Here is a 24,996-nt window from a genome sequence, read left to right on the forward strand (position 1 = left end):
GTCCACATGCTGATATCCATTGCTGAGAGCATCACTTTCTTTCTGCCCTATTATGTTTTTGTTTGGGTACTTAAAAAATAATAATAAAAAAAAAAATGAAAGTGAGTCAAGAGGCCAACTCCAGTCTCATTATAGTCATTTATTCTTCCAAGGCACAGCAGATGTGTTTGCGGGGCTAGAGGCTATCAGAATACATTCAGGGTGTGAATGAACACATCAAGTACACACAGCTCTACACCCTGTTGCTCTCTGTGAAGGGCCAGTGACGACTACATGCTCAGCAGGCCCAAATAAAACTTAAAAATAAAGGTAACATTCTGTGCTGCTATTCAGAGCTCCGTCCCTAACATCACAGGGACAGCTCGCTAATACTGTTTAAGTGAAGAGACTACACACAGACACAGAAAGTCTCAATTCAACAGTTAGATTTACTCAGCCATTGTTTTTTTTAAAAAAAATTACTGTAATAGGAATGAAAATATGCATTCACTGATCTGGTTTTACGTACATGACATCAGATTTTTTTTCTCTTAAATCTCAGACTAACACTCCGTACAATGTTTGGTTTAAACCCTCACCCCCGTAAAAAAAAAAAAAAAAAAAAAATCACTAAGCTGGCATAAATGCCCGCTATTGAATAGAAATTATTTCAAACCACCGGGGTCATCTTAAAAAAAAAAGAAAAAAGAATCAGAATACGATGCTGCTGAGAAAAAAACCTCTAAAAACAGGGAAACCGAGTGTTGGAAGGCAGTCAAAAATCTCTAAAAAATCCCAAACAGGTCAACTGTTACAGAGAGTGCTGACACAAAGCACTACAAGAAGATTAAATAATGCTAAGCAAAGAAAAAGAATTCATAAATCTTTTTTGTTCTAGAAAATAACAGACCTCAGAAATTATTAGAGTCTCTAAAGAAAGTGGTCTGCATTCTTACTTGTAATAACCTGGATTTTCAGTGTTAAGAGGACGTAATAAGCTAACAGTAAGGTAAGACAAATCCTTTGGCATTAAGAAACATCAGAAACATGTTGGATTAACTTTACTATCATTCATATCAAAACGTTTATCATTTTCTTTATCCAACTATGACTGACAACCATTCGTTTTTATCACCTCTACCTTGTGTATCCAGAAAACCTTCTACCTATTCAAGTATAAACCTCACCAATGACTTCTATGATGTATCACCTTTGAATTCATAGAGCTTCAGTTAGTTATTACTATAAGTAAACATGAAGGGAGGAGAGCTCATCAGCTCAGATATAACTCCACACTTTACTGTCAAACTCAGTGAACAAAGCTGAGTATTATCAAGAAATCAAATAACTGTATATACAGCGGACAATAAGAAACTCTTACTGAAAAAAGCAATGCAAAGTAAACATTCTCTCACAATTAAGTATCTTAATGTCAGAATTTGTATTCAGAAAATAGAAAAAATTTCATGCAAAAAATATATACCTGGGATTTAGATAAAGTCTTGTAACACAACATACCAAAAATATATATTAAGAAACTGTCTCAGATAACCCTGCGTGATTCTACAGTTGCAGGTAAAGGAGAGCAAAGCTGAACTCACTCCAATAAATAAAACCTGCATGATATCAAGTTTATACTTCCTGATATTCATACCCAGACTACAGTGGAAAATGGCTCAAAATCCTGCAGTTTACGTTTGAAGGGCTCTCTCATCCTGAGAGCATGTGTTGCTACTTTAAATCGAGGTTTGTGCTACTGATGCCAGGCTAAGGGTGTTACTGGTGTCACTGTCCAAGTATGTTCATTGGTACCAGGGGGTCTTCCGCACCCAGCGGAGGGTGAATCCTGCATCAGTGCGGATCTTGATGGAGGCAGCTTCTGCTTCTCTGACAGTCTCCTTCACAGACTGCATCAGATTTTGGGCATTATGGACCAACATCTCTGTGGCCTGGTAAGAGAAACAGATTGAAGTGAAGTAGTTACTGATGAAGTAACAACAGAGGATATACTTCTGTTAACAGAGTGCATATTATACTCCTTTGCAGGTTTTGGGGGATGTACTGGAAAAGATTTACAAGCTTTAAAACTAAGAAAAAGTGATTATTTTCCAGCACTTGAGATAAAAAAAAGTCTTTGATTACTGATATATTACCTGTACATCATGTGTTAATAGCAGTGTAAAATCTTGTTGATGTAGAGTCTTAAACTACTTTGCACACTGTCTGATAAAAACTAAGGATATAATGAAAATATTGTTTTCTGAAAGTTTGTTTTACATCTGGGCAAGCAGCAGCTCAGACAGAAGAATAATAATCTGCCTAACAAACTAGTTAAATTACATTTCTCCATTTTACATGCTGAAGTGTCAATTTTTGGCCATCCACCATAGAAAAACACAACTTTCAGTTCCATCTGTTACATCCTTCCAGTTATATCAGACTGATAACTCAGCACATAGAGCAGTAAGATTACATAAGTGGGATTGTGGCCTTGAGTTTGGGGAAAAATAAGCTTTTAAAATTTAATTTGTACTCTGGATGGGCAGATGCTCTGAGTTGTGAAATCTCTGCTAACAGAGAACTGATTACGATCTGTCTTGGGTATGTGTGTTGTGCGTTTACCTGCTCTGACTCCTCTTCACTAATGTTTGTTCGTCCCAGCATGGTGGCTTTGACAGTAGACAGGATCTTCAGCTGAGTGCTGATGGTAGGAATTCGTTCACAGACCTTTGGAAAGGAGAGAGTGTGACTGGGATTAACCTGCGTGTCTGTTAGAGAATCATCCTTGACAGCAGATATGTTTGCCATGCTATTGCATGTTGTGTTAAATTTAGCAAACTAGCTGCTCCATCGGTTGTTCTTTGTCTTACTTGAGAGGCTCTGCTCCTCTGTGGTACTCTTGGTTTTAAATACTCAAAATCATAATTATTTATTGTGTCAAACTAAACAAGAATTTAGTCATTTCTGTCCTTTTGGTGAAGTCACATCAATAGCTTAAATTATACATGATAAAAAAATGTTTACTGAAATTTCAAAAAGCCAGATATAAAAAGAAAATAATCAGATAGAAAAAAAAAAAACAAAAGAAAACCTTTATGTCTGTCTGGGTGTCTTTTTACCTGCAACAGATTAGTTCTGATGCGTCTGTCAGTACACTGCTTGGCCACTTCCTTTGCCAGTCTTGTCACCTCATCCGAAGCCTTGGCAATGTCCTTAGCACACTGAATCAGCGCTCGTTTGTTCCCACTTCCACCACGCACCAGCCGAGACATCTCTGCCATCAGGAGGGCCATCCGCTTGGCTGCTGCTATGATGTCGTTACCCTGTATCGAAGGGGCAGAGCAGGAAGCAGTAAGAGATGTGATCAGAAGATCGCTGCTTTAGATAAAAGGTCAGAATGGAAATATTTTGCATGAGCCATGTTTCTGTACATTTTTCCAATATAGGACAATGAACATAATGTTATTAAATGTTTATCTAATATTAGTGCTTTGTGATAATGAATTTGATTAGCACAACAGGCATTAAATATAAATGTTTAGCAGCACACTTCATGCACGTGTCAATGCAAGTTATATTCTCCAAAAGTCACGGATGAAGATATGAAATTTTATTTAACTATGGTCCTTACATCACAGTCTACCTGGGGTTAGTACCTGTGATATGATGTTTACAGTGATTAGTGCACACCCTGACATTAAGAAGCAGAAGCAAGTGATCATACTGCGTAAGCAAGCAGTCTAACGTCAGAGCTACATCACCCAGAAGTCTTTGGGAAACTGTCATCCTTGGCTTCACAGGTTGGCCGCACAACCAATGACTGACAATAAAGAAAATAGAATGACTGAGTGCCTGGCTCCTCCTTTGAACCAGTTTACCTAATCACGAACATGAAAGGAGGGACTTGTGAAACCAGTACCAGTTTGTGGTGCAACAAACACAATTGCCATTCCCACAGACCTTGACCTGTCGTGCAGCTTTAGCATGGCATCAGCATATCCAAGTCTCAACCATGTACCATCTGAGTAAAATGTAAGAAGAGTAAAACAGCAGCCACAGCTGGGTGGTGGTTTCCATGGTAGTGGCAGATGCAGAGCTCATTGTTTGCACAGCCGCAGTCACTGTCAGCTAGAACTCCAGAGAGTTGTTTCTTGTCCTGCAAGACTTGCATTTATCTGTTTGCATGCGTGGGTATGCTGTGCGTGCATGTGTGTGTGTGTGGGGAGGGTCAAACAATACTGTTCAAGTCTCCCAGATTCTCAAAACACTGGAAATCTATTTTAAATACTGTCTGACCCACGTGGGGTTGTGTGTGCACTCATGTGCATGTACTTGTGCAGACCTTGCTGGACCACTTGCGCGCCTCCTGGTGGAGAGACTGGGCAGCTGCCAGAATGGGTTGATTGACAGGCTGGTTGGATGGCATCATCAGTAGTTCTGGCTCATAGTCATCCTCACCATCAGTAAACTCATCTTCATCATCTACCTCCCTCTCCTCTACTGCCTCCTCATCCTCAGGCTGGGCCAGGCAGGGTAAGGACAGGGAGGTGTGTGGGGATTGTTGGGGTTTGGAAGAGGAGGATTGATTTGGACAGAGGGGAAAGAAAAGGGCAACAGGGTTAGGAGGAAGAGAAGGAAAAGGGGAAAAAAGGAAAAGGGGATAGGAGAAAGCCAGGTGTGGCAGGAAGGAAGGAAGCATGGGAAAAGGAGGCATTTAGTATAGCATGAGAGACACTGGATGGAAGAATAGTGGACAGGAGATTTTCAGGATGAAAGAAAAGCATAGTGAAGGAGCATGGACAGGGTGAAACTGCATGCTTAGACACAAAATATCTTCAGTGGAGGGGAAAAAAAGGTGGGGGGGGGGTGGGGGTGTGGGGGGAGAGTGTTTGGGAAGGCAACAGACTTGTGATGTGCCTAAGATGGTGGCTGCGTTGACACGTTATGAAGGACAACCAAACAAGGCCTAACTGTAACCAAAACTAGAGGCTGCCATCTCTATTTTAGTTATAAGAAACAAAGTACTGGGAAACTGAGTGTGACACAGTGCCACAAAAATATTTTTGTGCCATTTCCAAAGAGACCTTTAATGTGTAGATCATAAAACAGTTGTGAAAAAACTGTCAGGAGCGCTACTGAAGGGAAAATGGTTATGCAATTCATAAAAGACAGCAGCAGCAGTGGTATCTTTATACAGAGGAACTATTGCTAAATCAATACAAACAAAGATACCCCTATACTTATAATGTTTTTGTTCTGTTAGGGATAGAAAGCTGGATTCTTTCCCCCCAAGTAAGTGTGTAATGTGTAAGTCATAAACAACTTTACATGGCTTCAGCTTTAACAGATGACAGTTTCCAGTTATCCTCTGAAATTGGAATCGAACCACTGATTTCCACATTTCAGAATCAACACAATTAAGATTTTCTCTAAATACAAAAGGCACTTTTTCATTGGACAAGTGTCTCAAAGCCAGCAGAGAGAAAAGGTGATGTCTTGTGATTATAACTGGACAACAATAAAATATTTCTTACAGAGATTTGGCTAAATATGTACCCAATAGAGCTCTGTGTGTTTGTGTGAACTGACCTTGCTTGACCACTTGCGTGCCTCATCATGCAGCTGCCTGGCTGCCACCATCATGGGTTCACTGAGCACCTCACCAGCTTTCTGCTCCGGGAACTCCTCATCCTTTTCTTCTGGAGGAGGGGGCCGAGGCGGAGGCACCTCACCCTCTGGCAATGGGGGCTTGGGTGGAGCCTGATCATCACTAACCTGGAAAATAAACACACAATGGGATAGAGATACAGACAGTGATAGACCAACAGATAGACAGATAGAAGGTGGCATATGTCAACATAGTGGCAGAATAAATGACAGTTTTGTAATAGACTATATGTGAGGAAAAGAATAATATTAGTAAGAAAAATTAACATGTTTTCAATTAGAAGCTGAAAGATAAATTGAGTTTGGGGTCATCATGGCAAATTGGTTGTTCATTCAATGCTAGTTAAAAGCTAAATTAGTCTTGAAATGTCCTTACATGCAGCTGGTCCAAATCAGGAGGTGGAGGAGGGAAGTCCGGCTCCTGAGGCTGGAAGGCTTCTCTAACTTTTCCCACTGCAGCCAGGATCCTCAGACATGAGTCCAAATATGCTTTCTGTAGAGCTGAGAAGAAAATTGTGAAGACGGATAAAACAAGAAGTAAAACTTTGTCTATTTTTGTCATACAATGTACTGAACACATACATGTGTCATGACTTATGGGGTTTTGCTTCGGCTTTATTTCTGTTCCTTAGTTTCCGTTGGCTTTCAGTTCTCATTACTTCCTGTTCAGTGCACACCTGGCCTTACTTTGCTGAAATGCTCCATCTGCTCCTCATTTAGTTAGTGTAAATACCCACTGATTTCTTTTGTTCTCTGCCAGATCATTGCCATTGCACTGTCCCTTTTTCCTTGTCTTCATAGTTTTTTTCCCCAGTCCAGTCTGTCTTGTTCCATTTTGGTTTGTGTTTTTCCGGTAACCTACTCTAGAAGTGATTTTTTACATTTTTTTATTTGTTTATTTATTTATTTATTTATTTTGCTTTTAGGACTACTTAACATCTACCACCTCCCTTGACCTTCCTCCTGCCTGGTTCTGCATCTTGGGTCCGGTCCCCCACACCACACCTTGCCAATTTGCTCAGTACCTTTATCTTGTATGTTGCCAGCCACTGCCTTGGCGTCCATCACCATGGGTGAGATCGTGTGTGAGAGGATGTCTGAGGCATGTTTCACAGTGTCTCTGAAACGTGGATCTTCAGAATTCTCAACTTCCCTCTTTGCCACCAACAAGACCCGATTAGCTCGTCTTGCTATGCTTGTTGCCCCAGCAACAAGCATTTGGGGCTGAACATTTGCCATGGCAACTCGGCACTTGTCGATGTCTTTCTTTATAGCTTCCTCAGAAGCATCTAACAGAGACTTGGTATCGATGGCTTCATCCACCAGACCTAAGGGTACACACACAAATACACATTAACTCTCTTAATCACACCACATCTAACTTAGAACATCTCCTAGTTACTGACTGTTATGCATAATACTGAAATATTTAAAATGTAAAACTGACAGAGCTGCAAAATTTCTCACCAGTGAGTCTCTCAACATTGTCAATCCACTGGTTCTTCATTGTGTCGAAGTGCTCATATGCTGCTTTGTTACCTGGATTCTTCAGCAAAATCCGAGCAGCAGAGGTCACCTGGACATTTACATAATGTGTGACATCTGAGTGTAATATTAATGTGTCACATTTAGATTGTGTTTGACAGTCACATGCTTCACCAGTTTATGTCATCATGCAAATCAAGCACACCAAAGCAAACAGGCACACCTGTGGTGTGAGTTCCCTGGCGTGTTTCACAGCAGCATGTATGCCCTCTACTGTACTTTTATTGGCTGTTCCCACGGCAGCAGCCTTCTCTGCAGTTGCTCCCAAACGACCTGCGTGGGTCTCAAAGTTCCCTGCACGCTCTTCAAAAACCTTTTACAGACAATTTTTATTGGCATAAACACTCTACAAGCATAATATAAACAAATTGTGGTGTAGTATCTGTGAAAAGAATGCTCAACGGCTTTGGGAATAAATTACTGGGGAAAGGTTTTTGTTTATTACTGACCTCCTCTCTGTTGGGGGCATCAGGTGGAGCAGTTGCAGCCACAGCCAGCAGCTTGATTGGGGTGGTGGTATCACTGAAAACATCTGATACCTCCTGGGTCATCACCTCCTGCATATGTTGCCTCAAGTCCTGGTCAAAGCAGAGAGAGGCAGTTGTCCACTAGATGGAGTCCTTTACCGATGCTTTCTGCAATAACGCTCAACACTTTCTGAACACTCAGATTTTGTTTTCCTTCTTTAATTTTATGGCTGCACCATTTTACCTCATGGAAAGATTATACTTATAGTTTTAAGCCAGACATGTTTTATATATTTGAAAACTGTGATCTAAGTTCCTATAACTTTAGAGTTGAGCACAAAAAATAATCTGTAGATTCATGTGCATTTGTGACATTTTAAGATACCTTGAGGGTGTCCTGTAGTTGTGCAGCTGTAGCCCTTGCATGAGGATTCTCAGCCTCGCCCTTGCCAGCCATGTCTGCCAAAGATGTCATCAGTGCTTCTGTTCGGTCACATCGCCCAATCATGTCCTGTCGATACGGGCCCAACAGGCCTCCTGCCAGCCTCTTCCCTTCACCAACCATCCCCCTGATTGCTGCCTGACCTGCAGAGCAACATAAAAGGTAAAACTCCAGATGTACAGACTCAATATCATCTTGTAGTTCAATAAAGACCCAGATTCAATAATTATTATAATTATTAATTAATTATTATTAGATTAATATAGTTTAGAAATCTTTCTTGTAAATTAGAAGCAGTGCTGTTTTTGTGGTACATGCTGACCTTAAAATTTTACAGGAAGTAATTTATGTAATTTATTTTATTAACATTTATAGTATATAGGCAACATCTATAGTGTTTGGCACAGCCTGTAACAGGCAGGTACCTGTGTTCCACTGTATCATCTCACACTCTGCTCCCATACAGAAGCGTGAGAGAAGAGAGGAAACAATCAAATTACAAAACACGAAGACAGTAAAACAAAACATGAACGCAATACCTTAAGTAACTCAAGTAAATCATTCAGTGATTAATGCATAAGTCATTGGGAGCATTTGAGGAAATAGCACATTACAGTACAACTACATAACACCAATTTCCTGAATAAGACAGTTTCCTCATGGTCCACAAACACTTCACAACTTTCACTGCCAAGTAACTGCTGAGTAAATGCAAAAACACAAAGTGCACCCATGTCTACAGCTGTCTTCCGCACAAGCTCATAAAAGGGATGGAGGGTGAACATACTAATACGATTATTCAGAGCTGCCCTTGTGTTCCGCCTACCTACTCCTCTGTCGTCCACCCCGGGGTTGTTCACCCAGCGGAGAGCCTGCTCCATCTTTCCCTCCAAAGTGACAGCAGGCTTGGCTGGTCTCATGTTGGCCACGGCTCGGTTGGTTTTGGACTGCAATGTCAGCAGTGCAGCCCCAACCTGCTTAGCCAATGCACGGGCTTCTGGAGTGTCACCTTTACCTCTAATATAGGAACACACAGAATTTAGGGGGGAAACAAAAAGCAAAAGAAAACAAAAAAGAAAAATGAATGCCCCATAGAGGAGAAATTAACCCTAAAATACGCCTTTTAAATCCATCAACTAGTAAATGTCTAACTTCACCCCAATCAGAAGGCAACTTGAAAGAGAAATACCACTGATGACATTTATTTTTCATTTGAATTAGAAATAAAGATAAAGTTTTTATGAATAGTTGCTACTGGACATACATGTCCTAAAAAAAAACAACTGTAAAGTTACAAGTTCAAGTCAAGGATTGTGCTCTTCAAAAAGTTAAAAACAGTCAAAAACAGTAAGAAAAACAAAAGAATTAATCTAAAAGATCAGAGACTCAGTAAGTGTAGAACTTCTTTTCTGGCCTTGTACAGTTAGTTCTTATAGGATCACAAAGGGATGATATATCTATGAGCTACATATTGTAAAAGTACTTCCTGTTCCAGATTAGAGAATGCCTGATAATTTTCCCTTTACCCTGGCACAACCCCAAGTTTTTATCCTCTTTGATCATATCAGCAGTTTTTATATGCGCCAATAACGTTGCAATACAAAAAATTCATATATTGTATACAGTGGCTGATTTTTGCTGTTTTTTATAAACCTTTTAGAGGAGCAAATGAAGTCTGTTGTTCATTAGGTGGTATTTTCCTTCAAACTCTACCCAGTCTTGTTCCTTAATATGTTGTCAACCTCCATCACCCTTTTACACCCAATCCGTTGCTGGAAATGTAAAATGACACGTACCATCCCATCCCTGGTTTTAAAAGGGTTAATACACGTCACACCACACTGAAACTCTCAGAAACCTTTTTGTAGGACTGATGCGAAAGGTTGACAGGCAACAACATATTTTCCAGGCAGGCAAAATGTGCCACCTATTGATGGTATGTGGTTGCAGTCTCAGCCTACAAGGAAATGGGCTAAAAATGACATAAAGTCTTCATAATACATTACTATTGATACATGTGTCATTTGAGGGAATGCATACTGTTTGCGTAACTCCACGAGCCGGGCAGTGAGTCCTGCAATCTCGCTTATGGAGCGCAGGATGTCATCTCTTTCTTTGGGGTCTTCACATAGATCGGCGATGCGTTTGGCCTCTGCAAGTAGTGCTCTGATGTTCTCCTCCCCCTCAGGACCACCATTAGGATCAGCCAGCCATGCCTAATAATGCATATGTGTGACACAATTTCCATCTGATGAAAAAGTAAATAAGAATCTAACCAACAACATCACAAGCTTCAAGGATGAGAATGAGACATCAAATAATAACAATAAGCTGTTGTTCTTATCTATTTAATTTTTGATTATTAATTAAAAATTATAAACCACTTTTGTAAAAAAGAAACTTAACAAAAGAGACTCAGGCAGGATGAATCAAGCAGTTAGATGGTACCATTCACTGGATTATTCTGATGTTGTTCTGACCTGTGCAGCATCCAACCTCCTGGAAATGGCCTGCTTGGCGTTGATTAAAGCCTCTAGTCTGTGTGCAGCACTATCCACTTTGCCAAATAATAAATCTAAGCCCTGAGAACACTGGCCTGCACGCTGCACACACCCTGGGGTTGGACCCTGGCCTCTGTGAGAAACAACAACAACAACAAAATAAAAAGAAAAAGAAAAAAAAAAAAAACAAAAAAAGAAAACACTCAGATAACATAAGATAAGCCAAGTAAAGAAGAGTGTATGAAAAAAAACAGTTAAATTCCAATTTAATTGTATAAATACACTACCTGGCTCGCAGATCTGCAACTTGGTCAGTCATTTGTCCCAGAGCCTTAGTGGTTGCCAGTATGTCTTTCCTCTCTTTCCCAGCACACAACTCTCCCACTTTCCCGGCTTCATCCAGTATCACACGAAGTGCCACCTCACCAGGGTCTCCTGAGAACAAAAAGGAGGCCCATAGGACATTGTTAATACCATAAAGTGTTAAGTGAATGTTTTCGCTGAAGGCTCAACAGACCAGAAGAAGCAAACAAAAAGACAAAAAACAAAAAAAACAAGCAAACAAACAAACAAACAAACAAAACAAAAAAAAACAGCTACCTGGCTGTCCATGAGGGTCTTTGAGCCAGCTTTTAGCCTGTACCATCTTTGACTCAATCAAAGCCAGAGACCTCTTCAAAGCCTCCATGTCCTGGGGAGAATAGTAAAGACAGATGTTTTTAATCGTTGCTAAAGCTGCAACAGAAAAAAACCTACTTTTTATTTGGTATTATGTAAAATAAGTTAATTAATTGTTGATCTTTGACTTGTAAGATTAACTTTCATAACCTTCTTCATGCCTCAGACACTTTTAGGATCCTTTGTTGCTCTTTCATGAAATGAAAAAAAAAAAAAACCTTAGACATGACTGTCTCATCATGTAGAAGTCAGTAAATTTGAAATTCATTTGTTAATATGCAGTAGTCTGCATATCTATATTTGCTTAAAGTAGCACAACAACATATGAAAAATGGAAACACATATTCATTGCTTGACAGCAATAATTGCATGTTTACCAATGTGTTGTCATTTATTTTAACCCATTCAGATCCATTCACACCTGGTGTATGTGTGATGAATATTGTTTTAATGCATAAACTGAAGGGTACATATGATAATTCCAACATAAAGTTGAAAGATGAACCACTCAATTAGTTTTCATTTTATTGGACAGAAACACGCCATCACTGATGCTGACTTTTGAACACTTTGCTAATGACAAGTAAATGTGGGTTATATCCTCTTTAGCTGTGATGATGCAGCATCCATAATATTCCAAAGCCAATTTTAAAATCCTAATATCCCAGATTTCAGGGTAGCTTTGCCTCAGTCCACCTTAAACAAGCTCAAGGACAGAGAATAATGCATCATTTACTGACCTTGTTACTATGAATTTTTCTCATTTTAGCCTGTTTCAAGTTGTTTTTTGTACACAAAAGTGTTCCTGAACACATGTAAGGATTTCCAAATGAATAATTTTTGTGTCAAATCTACTATCACCCTTAGACCCAAATATCATGGACAGTTAATGCTGGTGTTCAGAAGTCGGTGATAGCAAAACTGTTGAACTAAGTTTCTCTAGGATGCTCTTCTTTTGGACCAGATCATGTTGCTGATCTGTTGCCAGTTAACTGATCAGCTATGGACTGTTCTACCATTTTGTGTTAAAGTTGCCAAAAATATTGCAAACATTGGTAAAACTCTTGTTGCTGGTGACAGCTAATACTAATAAAATACAGTAAATTTAATTTCTTAAGTTCGACATATGTGAAATGTTGCATCTGTTCTACTTCAAATGGCACACAGGGTTTATATGAACTAATCATCAACTAATGCATTATCCTTCCAAAAGTTGGGACTTTACATACACAAAGAAACAGTTTATTTGGGGGAAAAAAGAGTTGCAGTTGAGAATATTAATCCATAACGCAGTCATGAATAATTTGTAATAACACAAGTCTTCATGTTGTGGGATTGTCAGCTATTCTTTATAAAATTGCAGGTGTTTTACTGAAGATAAGTCTTGAATATATAGAGGAAATTTAATCATTAAATGAGGTTCAACCACCTTATACCTAAAATACTGAATTAAACTTTTCCACTACTTAATACCATGTGGAGGGAAAAAAAGCTTTTGTCTTGCAAGAATGAACTGCATAAGTGGAATCGTTCAATGCGCTTCATCTATTATGGATGTGTCTGGACACCAACCAGCTTATTTCTATAATTCATGACCCAAGAGGACAGCAGTCATAGCGTGCCAGTGGTTTCTCTCACACACTGACAGTAAATGCTTATCAAAGCTCATACACTGACTGTGCAGTCTTTCCACAGCAAACACACACACACACACACACACACACACACACACACACACACACACACACACACACACACACACACACACACACACACACACACACACACACACAAATTATTGTCTGAGGAAGCTGTGTGCAGAGAAACATGCATAGGTACAGGTTAGCCCTTTCCTGTAAACAAAATCTTACTGGTACCCAAAAATGTGTTTCCAAGAATGTATTTTCTGCTGAAACAGCATATTACTGATTCTACTGCAAACTGTATTACACACTGAGCAACACAAGAAAGAAAAGGCCATAACTGAAAACAGATCAGTTACTATTTAAAATAAATAAAATAAAATAAAATAAAATGAAAGACAACTGTTATCTATTTCAAGCCATTTTTCTCAAATGGACATCTAAAGACAAACAGATGCACATACAGAATTATACAGTAGTGATGAAGTATGTGCACTGTACGTTATCACATCAGCAAACAGTTGGTGGCCTTAAACACATCACACACTTACTGTTGCATACCTGAATGACAGATATACACTATGTAAACATGAGGACGGGTTTCCTTCTTGAACAAACACAAACACACTCGCATGCTGAAAACTGCAGAGGGGGAGAGAAACAGGCTTACCTTCTACAGGGAGGAAAAGAATGGAGGAGGAAGGTAAAGAAAGAAAAGAAAAAAAAAGAAAAACCAGGAGTTATAATAGCGAACAAAAAGAAAAGTAGAAACAGAAAACAAAGAGTGAATTTTTCAGAGATGCAGCTCAGTGGGAGTGTGTCTATAGTACGTTTGGTCAAACGGGCTCTCCAATGCAAAAGTGGTTATATGCTTTAAGTAATTGAGGATTTTTATTCATATTTATTTATTGATATATTAGTTTAGGTGATATAAAAAATATTCATATGCAGAATGGGTTTTTACCTTATTGGCCCAGGCGTCTTCATCCCATGTGGTGAGCTGTAAGACTCTTATGATCTCATTGATTTCGGCGCTCATCTTTTCAAAGGTAAACCTTCTGTTCCTCTCTGCCTCCTCCACACCAGCACCTCGACTGCTCTTGGTTGCCACAAAAATCTTTATAGCTAAAGATAGAAAACAACTTGTTATAATATCAGTGTTGTAGCGGAATTAACTATTCACTAAAGACATTTTTTATTTGAAAACCCCTAACAGAAGATACCAGCCTATTATCCTTTAAAACAGTGCTTGTACACACCAAGTTCAGACTTAGTGTTGATGTAGAACTGGCCATTTTAAGAAATTTAGGAAACTGAATGAGGTGCAGCAAAACACTGTGCTACATATCTAGTGTTTGGAAACCAGCTGCTACAGACTTGATGATTTTTTTCCAGCAGCCTATCAATCACATAGTGAATGACATGAGTTAATAATGAAACCAACAATTTGCAGGACCATGCAGTAATCAGTGGCATCAGTCTTTCACTGGAAATATGGGACACCACCTCTAGATAAGGTACACTGGTGTCAAAGTGGCCAGTGTTATTTATCATCAAAAAGAAGTTGATGAAGTCATTCTGTGAATAACTTAAACAAAAACAGTATTACTGGCACTCATTCCAGGTAATGTTTCAGCACAATTAATCAATCCAAATTCAATATTCTACTCTCTTTCTATCAGCTCCTAAAGGAACTAACTTTGACTTTTTTTGGTGATTGAAACGTAGAGTACATTCTGAATGTACTATATACTACTTCAGTGAAAACCTCTCCTCGTTGTGACTTTATACAGTATAGCCCAGCAATAATTATAGAGGTGAACCACATAGTCAAGTTGAGGCTGTGAATCTAAAACAAATGATGCTAAAAACCTCTGCAGAGCTGATGAGAGCAACTGAATCAGGTGATAATTATCTGTGCATCTATCAGTCATAATTTCATAATTACAAGGTTTCTTGTTCTTATAGAACATGATAGGATTAGATTAGATTGCATTATAATTTGTTAATGCACAAGAATAAATTTTTGATCCAAACTATTGTGACAACTATATCAAAAATGCATGTTTGCATGGTGCACAATGCAGTGACACAGACACTCACAGAGCTGCTAGTGGGCGATGCATCAACTAATGACTGTAATTATTATCGTTGCTATAACAACTGGTGGATGCTCAATGACCTTGCCTATCATATCCCCACACAAAGTCACACATATACACCTGAGATAAGAACGGGCAGCAGCTCTTTGATAGTGTTCATGGAGCTGATGAGCATCTGTCTGTGTTCTTGGTGTGTCAGCTCCTGCTGCCTCTCCTCAATCATCTTTGACATTTTGGTCATCCCTGAGGAAAGCAGAGAAAATTAAGAGGATTTATGCTCCTGTGAGAGTTAAAGGCAGCCAACATCCAAACCAACCAGTGGGCAGATAGTAGAAATTGTGAGAGACTTTGGTTTTAACACAGTTATAGCTACATGAATTTACCCACAAACGGAAATATTATTTTGTGAGCCACTGTTGTCTTGCAGGGTTGCATCAGTCCAGTGTGAAGAAACCTTGGGAGCAGATTTCCTCCTGCTTATTACTGATAATGTAATTAACTTGATGCCTCTGATGATAAATAGCTTATTTATAGCTGCTGCCAGTAAAAACTCACTCACAGTATCTTAGTGTTAAAGCAGTCAGTGGTAAATGTAGTTTTCCATCGTGACAGATGGATTTTTAATCTGAAGATTTATAGAAAAAAAAACAACTTTTAAATTAACCAAATCTTTACAATGAAATCACAAAATCAACAGTAGCGATCTGAACTGTTTTCTTGTATACCAGTTTCATAATTTTTACAAATATAATTATTAAAAATAGTAATTAATCTGATTATTGTCTTGATTAATCATAAAAAAGATGCAGTGTTTCTCATAGTTCAAATCTGACATATTCAAATTTCTTGTATTATCTGACCAGCAGACAAAAATCTAAAGTTTAATTTAGCTTTCTATTGGATGAAGTTCAGAAGCTATATCACTGCTGACACAGTGATGCTGCAGATGGTTTGATGGTCTTTGTGTTTTGAGGGAATCTCACTTGGAGTAGAAGCAATACAAACATAAACTAAAATCTAAATACTCATTTTTAGTTAAAAGATTTGTTGAATAAAACATGCTCCAACAGATAAATAAATAGAATTTAGTGATTCTCCCTTTAGTCACAGTATTCAAAACTTTATCCCAGTTTTAATATTTTTAGAACCTTTTTGGATCCAACAAAATTTGTTTGCTTGTTTGTTTGTGTTTTTGTTTTTTAAACAAAAAAATTCTGCTGACCTGGCCCAAGATTTTTGGTGTATGTGATGAGGTCCTCCATGGTCTCCACCACTTCAGCTACTGTCAAATACTCTAGGATTCCTTTACAAACACGGATTATCTTACGCACCTAAAACACAACACACAATCAAAGGTGAGATGACAGGTAAAAAGCATAACAGTGGCTGACTGACGTTTAACTTTATTACAAAAACAGCTAAATTCAGTCATAGGCTAAATGAGCTTTTTGTAGACACTGATGAAGTAAATTTGTTGTTTGTCTGAGTGTGCGTGTGTGAGTGTGTGTAGTCTTGTGATGTATGTCTTGTGACTGAGAAAAGTTGCTGTTTCAAAAATTAGGCTAGTGATGAGACATGGTGAGCTGAATCACGTGCCTAATGTGATTCCACTTACGGTTCTGCCATTGGACCTTAGTATATGGGTGCATGCACACAAACACACACATACAAAGCCAGCCACACACACAAACCCATCCTGAGTTATGACAGAGGGAGGTCATTTGATCTCAGTGATTAGATCTAACTGCAACTGAGCCTCCATTACAGCTCCAAGCTCCAAGAGTTCTTCCTTACCCTGTGCAGCTGCTATAAAAAGCTTCATTTCTCTGAAAGATTCCAAAGCATCTCTGAATAAAGATCGAGCATCAAGACACACAAAGCACAAAACGCACACCTCTGCCTCATCGAAGGTGAGGAGCAGGTCGGAGGTTCCAGACAGTATTCCTCTGGATCCATCAATCAAGTAATCCCGTGCAGGAACAGAGTACGGATCGGCCTTAAGCATCTGAGCCGCCTGGACAAGCTTTGAGCATGAGTTCTCCACCCTGAAAACACACATCAGGCTTTGTCAACACATATATTGATCAGTAGCTGAAATCAATCACTTTGTAAAGCACAGGTCATAGAAAATGAAACATACAACCAAATATTTCTTTGGTCTGTGATTAACCTGTAGAAGGTGATAAAATTTAAGAGGATTCAAATAAAGCTCAATCCCTCCTCTTTCTGACCCCTTTGGTCAGGGTATCAATGGCTGCTAGTTCGTCTATATTTAGGCAGGTTCACATTCCCACATGCCCTCTCCTAAGCCCTGTGAGCAAGATTTACGGTGTAGTGGCCCATGTTTGCGTGAGGGAGCAGCAAAAAAGCAGTAGGATATTTGGACCTGCTCAAGATCTATAACCTTTTTGTGAAATGGCAATACAAATTGGAAAAGTGAAAAATAAGCAGAGTTAGAAACAAATGATGTTACTGTAACTACTTGGTTAGTGTATGAACATTCACACAAATGCAACACAAACAAGCGAGCAAACACTGGCTGGTGTCTGAGTCCCAGAGCTGCTGACCAGCTCTCAGCCTGTACACTAAGTTAATGTCAGCTCTTTGAATGCAAGTTGAAAAACAGCTAACAGCCTCTCAGAGGTCTGGATTCTGAAGCCGGATGTGCATGCAAACTCGGCCTCAGAAGTGGGTCTTTGTTGCAGTTGGGAATGAAGCCACGTTTCCAAACATTAAACTGTCTGGAATCCTCTTTTTAACAAGTTCTCTGTTTGTTGAGATAAAATGGCTCATATCCATAATTTTTGCTATTTTGAGTGGGAGAGAGAGCAGCAGAGTTCCTTCATTCAAAGCATGCACAGAAGTTCAGAGACACTCACTTTATAAAAGCAGGAGGCATGTCTCTCTTCATCAGCTGGTCCTCTGTGGTTTGAACTGTTTCCTTACCCACCTGTAACAAACACAGATTTGTTCTAATATCATTAGCTGCAACAAGACAGGGAATGTTTTCATTTTTTTAAAGAGCACTATTAATAGTCTGAAGGGTGAATGAGTGTCTATCAATTTGCACCTATGTCAACCATGCATGCATGTCATATCTCTGCCCGATTGTGCTGTCAGTTGTTCTGCATGGAGGCAGGTCAGGGCAACGGGTTTATATTAATCTTCAGTAGCACTTTGAATTTTCAGACTAATCATCAATTGATTTCAGTGCATCCTCATATTATGCAGAAGTATAATCATTCTCAATATCAAGCTAGGCACAGATGAGATCCAGGACAAGGTAAAGATGAATCTATGGTTTTTGTGTTGTTACTGAACAAGTAAAACACAAGTTTATAGAACGGAGATACTTTTCAGTTATTTTGCAGATGTTCATACAATCACATAACTGATTAAAAAACATTGCTCTCAAACTAAAAGTACAACCAACACACACAGGCATGCATCCACCTACACGCCTGTACACACAGTCATGTCCTGTTTTACTCTCTGCTGTCACATTGTATTCCTCAGCCCCTTAACCCTAAACTTACTCTAACTACAATAACCCCATCCTCCAATCCTCACCTGAGTCTAAACCTAAAACAAAGTTTTGTCCCTCAAAGAACCAAATAAATATGAGCAAATGGTCTCAGCAAATCCGCTGGATCCTGTGTACAGTTGGCTCCTGATTTACAGGCTGCACAAATATAGACAAACAAACCTTATCACACACATGCTTGAAGATGCAATTACAGTGTGATGATGACATCAGTCTCTTGTTGCTGTATCAGTGAAATTTGGTTAATAGGCTTTTTGCCTCCTGAGATTCAGGAAACAGCAGCGCTTCGCATCCAGCATCACACACTGCTTCATGTGTGATTTTTTATTTTACACAATTTAGCATTTACTGACATCACTGATGTTGGTATTTTCTTATTTTGGCCACACACTTAGATTGTTTTTTGGCACATCAATAATCAATATAATCTCTAGAGGTTATGCTTGTTAGCAACAAAAATTAATTAAATTTGATAAATTTTACATTTCTGCCAACTGAGCTACAAAACATTGAATAAAACTTATATTGTAGGAACCTGTCAAGATCACCATTTTAATTTAATTTAATTTAAGCTAAAGAGTAATAAAGTGAGTGAAGCAACACATGCTCTTCTGTCTTGTGTCTGTTTGGTAAATATGTTGTTTTAATATGTGATTTAAATTCTAATATAACTGAATTTACCATTTAACTTCCACCTCCAATTCCAAAAGAACTGGGAGATTGTGTAAAATGTCAATAAGAGAGGATCCTGTAATTTCCAAATCCCATTAACTAATCTTTTATTCACAATAAAACATACAAAATACAACCAGCAATGAAACTGAAACATTGTACTGTTTCATGAAAATAATAAGCTCATCTTGAATTTGGTGAATAATTTGGACAAGGCAGTGTTTACAATGTTTACCACTGAAACATCTCCTTGACCAAAAACAACACTTCATCAACTGGTAGCTGAAGAAGCCACTTCCTGGACTTATTCCTGGAATTATGTCTCATTCTGGTTCAATAAGCTATTTTACTGGGTCCTCCAGCTTTTTGTTGCCCCTGTACAAATGAAGCTGGATAATATATTATTTCATGCCATGCTCCTTTTTTCACTAACACAAGTAAATTGGCACAATTAAAATAACCTGAACACTTCATTGTGTCTCAGTGAGATTCTGTTTTTTAAAAAAAAATATGTGAGGCTTCCAAATGTGAGGAATGCAACTCTACAAGTAGAGCACACCCTTATGAACCCTTCAGATTACAGTTTCCTGTAAACAGCAACGCTGGCTATTGATTATTCAATACATTATTAATGTGTTCCTGAGTGGTTTGGTGGACACAGAGTGAAGCATGATGAGTGTGTGGTTGTACAATTTTAAAAAATACTACTCCATCAACAGACAGATAGTTTTCTATCACAGCTTTACCATCATCAGCTCTGATTAAGGTTTTGTACACTCTTTTTTTATTAGCTTGATTTGTATTGAATTTTGTGTCATATGAAATCACTTCTAACAGTTCAAACCTAGATGACATACTGAAACATTTATATCTTGAGGGGATGTGATTTTCAATCCACCTGTTAGACAGTGTTCTCCATCAGGGGTACCTAACCATCAGACCACAGACCAACAACAAACCTATGAACATTTATTAGTCAGCATTTTTTGCAAGTGGACTTTCTTATCTGTTTTTATTGTTATTTGTCCCATTGTCTTAGATAGTTTATTTTTTATTTTTGTGCTGCTTTCATTGTTCTTATTGTGCAGCAGTGTCATTTAAACTAAGCCACATTTTCCCCAAGGGAGACAAATAAAGAATAGTGAATATTGTAAAGTGGGAAAAACGGCCAAGGATATATATATATATATATATATATATATATATATATATATATATATATATATATATATATATATATATATATATATTTTTTTTTTATCAAAAGTTGTTTACTTTGGGTGATGCAGCTGTAGGACTTTTATTACTGCTGCACTCTTACACTTCAATGATAAAAGGAAAAATGTGTTTTTAGCCAGATCATCAGTATTATTAGAGTTTCTGTATCAGTGTTGACTATTTAACTTCATTCATCCCATCTGGTGATTTTTGAGACAGTTGGTGAGATGATGCTGTAGGAATTCTGCATCATGATATAGAACATGATTGAGATGATGCATAAAAACATAAAGAAGTACATTACATGCTGCATTTTATACCATTGGACATCTGACGTTTACAGTAAGTTAACACTAAATATTTGTAAGCATTGGCTCTTTCTGTTGATATAAAACAGTAAAAATTTTAAAGAATAAAAAAAGATTTCAGGCATAGTTGTGAATAGTGATTAATCATGATTAATTATTTGTAAGCTGTGATTAATCTGATTAAAGATTTTTATCATTTGACAGCATTAGGTAAGACATAAAAAAAGCCTAAATAAAAATAAACCAATAAATAAACAAATTTAAATTTAAAATACCAAGTGGTTAATGCAATAGTCATTCAACTAATCTTTTCAAACTAGAAATTGACCATTGGTTTAGTGTTATAGAGAAATAAATCTTCTCTTTTGGCTCAGCTTTTTGCTCCACCACACCTGAGGTTTAGTTAAAAATGTAAAGCTCCAAATCTAACGAATTTGCAGGGAAATTGTAATTTATTTCACATTTGGTGCTAAGCACGACTGTACATGAATGATAAATGGTCCATTAGTTGGACTGTTGTGTGGTGTTCAGCACTTTGACTCTTGTTCTTGTGCATGTGTATGTTCTTTCTTTTGGTACTCTGGTTTTTCCCAGTCCCAAAACATGCATGTTAGGTTAGTTAAGTATATGGGCTAAAAAGCAAAATAAAATGCTTACCAATGCTAAAACGGCCTGTGAGGCTGAGAGAACTGCAGACTGAAACAAATTTTTATTTTTGTTTATCTTAAAGTGTGACTGCCTTCATATCACACAGTCATCCCATCTGTTGTTAATCCAAAAGTATTGTTTAATGAAAGACAAAATATTTTTTTCTTTTAAATAACATCCATCCATCTATTGTCTATACCTACTTATTCCAATGCATGGTTGTGGGACGGGAGGGCTGGAGCCCATCCCAGTGGCTATTAGACAAGAAGCAGGGTACACCCTGGAGAGGTTGCCAGTCCATCAAACAACACACAATTAAACCTTCCAGTAGTTCCACAAACCAGCACTTTAAGTAAAAATGTTAGAATTCTTCTTACAGTCTGGGGTGGATTTAAGGCTAATTGAAGCAGGGGGCAAACCATTAGAAACAAAAACTCATCCCAAATCTGCCAAAGAAAAAGAAAAAATGTCTCATATTCTACATGGTGAAGCAACCAGAATTCAGTTGGTGTGTGTTTGCAGAGGAATGGGTTGGACAGAGGGACCACTGGCAGAAGGTGGTCTAAAAACACCACAACCTTTTTTCCCTCCTTGCAGAGAGACAGTTGAGAGCTGCTGAAAGTTATTTCTTTTCCTCTCTCCAACTCTTCTCTTCTTTACTAACATAATTTTTGTGACTGTTTTAGTCGACAGTCTTGCTCTTTGCATGTCCCTTCTCCGTCTTTTTACGCCCTGTTCAGTCAGTATGTGGTTACTTCACTCAACGGTGAATCTATTTATTCCTCTTCCCCACCCTCCCCCCGACATACTCAGGGTCTATGTTGACTCCTTCAGGAGCAGACACTTCACTTACACCACTGAGGCAGCTCTATTATCAGGAGAACTTCAAAAAGCTCACACTTTAAAACAAAAGCATCAGCAGCATCTCTTACATCTTTAGTTGTATTTGCATCAGCCTACGCACAACCTCAAACAGATTGACATCATCTTAAGTGCATTTAAGTGTTTCAGTGACCCAGATCCTATGTACCACCCATTGCTAGCCCACCCTGGATGGAGTTAACAGTGTAATTGTATCAGTGAGCAGTGAGACTCTTGTGGTGGTGTTGACATGTTGTTGTACACTAAACGATGTTAGCTTAAACAGAACAAGGTTAGAAATGAATCATCATTCTAAAATAAAGCATATGTACACAGAAGTGTGTCTGTTTGAGTTTTGGATGTCCTCAACATCCAATTAAGTCTATCTACCCAGCAACTAAATACCACACTTTTTCCAAGCTCTAATCTCAATCATCTTTTGTGGTTTCTTTAAACAACATCTTGTCACCCACTTTTTCACTCTTGCTTCTATCATCAAAGCGATTTTCTCCCCGTCCACTGAATTAAGTTGTTTTTAAGAGTGTCTCTGAGGACAGAAAGCCTAAATACTTAAATACCTTCACAAAAAATACACCAGTAATTTTTAGAAATGAATGCGAACATTCTGACTTCATATTGCAACCTGTTTTTCCTGGTTTGTGTCATTTTCTTAGCCATCTGCCTTATACTGTAAACATTTTCTCCTTCCTGTGTTACTCCACGGTCTCATCCAGCAGCCTCAAATCTCCATCATCTGATATAGAGACAAGCTCGAGGCTGCTATTAGCCTCCTTCTGCTCACTGTCTAGATGGATCAACTGAGTGGATTCACAAGGACAGGAGGAAAAAGGGTACTTGGAGGCACGGACATCAAGGACTCAATCTAGCTGCATTGTACTGCACAGGAGGGGATTTTTCATTATTACATGTCATGATATTTGGTTTTAAACTGAGCAGTCCTTTTCATTAACAGTTACTGAGATATTTATCTAAACGGTTTGGTGTGTCCTTACATGTCAAAAAGCAGCCCTAGGTGAAACAAGTGTAAATTATTCAGTCATTAATTCTATGTTTTGTTTCAAAACATCTGCAGACTATGTCAAGAAGGAACAGATTGTTTTGAATAATGACTGTATTACCTGTAATAATTAAGAAACAAAGACAAAAACAGACAATATATGACTTAAATTTCTGTCAAATATGTTTGTGCATAATTATGCTGTATCAAAATCTTTCTAATGCTTATTTGGATTTAGTCAACTCAAGGAAGGATATAGTAGTACTTTCAACTCGCTATCACAATGAAATAATTTTCCTCCCACTTCATTTGAGAGGATGTTTCACCTTTTTTTCTCTACTTATTATAGTGTGAGTGAATGCATGTTTAATTCTGTCTGCTGCTGATATCTCCCAAGTGGGTGAAGCCAAATTATCCTTGCATCAATAACAACGACGGGGATCAGCATTAATGATGTGAACTAAATTGATTTTTCCTGGCAGTGCACACAGAGGAGGCTTTGCTCTTGCTGGTCAAAACGACTAATTCAACTCAAGGAAGCAGAGAAAAGTGGAAGAAGTTGGAAACATTATATTAAATAACTGCAGAGTATATCTTCAGAGTGATTATGGCTGAGTTTATTAAATAAACAGTAAAAACCTGCACCTAATAGGCTCAGCTTGACCAAACTGCGCGCGCAAAATCATAAAACACACCTCCTGCTGTTGGACAAGTGACATCTCTCGCTTTACTGATCCCAAACAGAAGAACGCATCTTATTAATTCAGTCAGCATTAATTTATTCCGCCCTAGAAACTTCATTAAGCTCAGCTGCCATCTGATTTTCAATCTGGGTAAAGTTTTCACAAGTCGCGTTGATGTGTTGGGTGCGCACAGACGCTCACTGACAGAGACGCACAAAACCTGCTGCAGGAGCTGATCAAACATGCATGAGCGTCATCTGGGTGCATGGCAGTTTTATATAATTTCATTGGGGAGTAAGTTGGGATTTCCATGCTATATATCTGAAAGCAACATAAAAAAAGAAAGGGAAAGGTTCATATAGCCTAGACAGCTTTATAACTTGCTCTTCTTGTGATTAATAACACAAATTAATTAAAGCATAAAAGCTGCTGTCATGCCCCTCAGTGATCGAGTCAGCCTCCAGAAATGCACATTTCAGTGGACTGGAAGTTTGGCTGATAAATGTCATTGCGTGCAGGCACTTCATGCCATTTACCTTACAGTTAAGTGACGCCCTGATTCAAAACTCTGGACTCACCCGCACAAGGTTGCTGACTGCCGCCTGCACGGCGGCAACCGGCACTGTCAGATCCGGGATGGCTTTACCGTCCACCTCCCCCTCCTCGTGCATAATGACCAGGTGGGAGATCTGCTGGGCCACCGGCTCCAGGATACTCTCGATGGTCTTGGTGTGAAACACCGGCATCGTGAACGACTTTTACCGCAGCCTTGACAGAAGAAAGGCGACTGGTCGCTCCAGCACTGATGATATCCCCTCTCTCCTCACCTCCTCGCCGACGCAGGCAGACAAATAACGAGCTGTCAGTCCAGCCTTCTGAGATGAACCCCTCTCCTCCTGGTGGGCACCGTCTCCTCTGATGAGCACCTCGGTAAAGGCTGGACTCAGTCGGTCGGTATCCTCCGGTGGGAGCAACCCAAATCGTGACAGAAGGAATCGCCGCCCTCCACCCAATCACAGC

At 38.8% G+C, this 24,996-nt stretch overlaps 1 protein-coding gene across 7 annotated transcripts; it reads right to left on the reverse strand.

Moving 5' to 3' along the window:
* Window positions 1–126: 126 nt before the first annotated feature.
* On the reverse strand, window positions 127–24,996 carry LOC121656175 (vinculin-like). 7 transcript variants are annotated; one of them, XM_042011261.1, is made up of 24 exons: window positions 24,555–24,996; window positions 17,904–17,974; window positions 16,919–17,069; window positions 16,247–16,355; window positions 15,145–15,267; window positions 13,887–14,047; window positions 13,593–13,595; window positions 11,202–11,292; window positions 10,889–11,036; window positions 10,581–10,734; window positions 10,141–10,316; window positions 8,927–9,117; window positions 8,526–8,552; window positions 8,044–8,243; window positions 7,641–7,769; window positions 7,355–7,504; window positions 7,114–7,222; window positions 6,672–6,974; window positions 6,023–6,147; window positions 5,569–5,754; window positions 4,322–4,498; window positions 3,099–3,302; window positions 2,602–2,706; window positions 127–1,928 (listed from the first exon to the last, which is right to left on the reverse strand). In XM_042011261.1, exons 1-24 carry the CDS (start codon window positions 24,720–24,722, stop codon window positions 1,782–1,784), a joined length of 3,408 nt encoding a protein of 1,135 aa, XP_041867195.1. In that variant the 5' UTR covers window positions 24,723–24,996; the 3' UTR covers window positions 127–1,781. The 7 variants fall into 7 exon arrangements, with proteins under 7 accessions (XP_041867195.1, XP_041867196.1, XP_041867199.1 ...); XM_042011262.1 differs by lacking the exon at window positions 13,593–13,595; XM_042011265.1 differs by lacking the exon at window positions 4,322–4,498.

Source organism: Melanotaenia boesemani, chromosome 16, assembly GCF_017639745.1.
Source record: "Melanotaenia boesemani isolate fMelBoe1 chromosome 16, fMelBoe1.pri, whole genome shotgun sequence".
In the NCBI taxonomy this organism is placed as follows: Eukaryota; Metazoa; Chordata; class Actinopteri; order Atheriniformes; family Melanotaeniidae; genus Melanotaenia; species Melanotaenia boesemani.

Excerpts from the sequence above, each read along its gene's own strand:
- LOC121656175 (XM_042011261.1), bottom strand. The coding sequence starts at position 24,722 with ATGCCGGTGTTTCACACCAAGACCATCGAGAGTATCCTGGAGCCGGTG. Across the intron at positions 10,317-10,580 it reads GGAGGTTGGATGCTGCACAG|GCATGGCTGGCTGATCCTAA; the intron begins GTCAGAACAACA and ends ATGCATTATTAG. Across the intron at positions 7,505-7,640 it reads ATGCCCCCAACAGAGAGGAG|GTTTTTGAAGAGCGTGCAGG; the intron begins GTCAGTAATAAA and ends TGTCTGTAAAAG.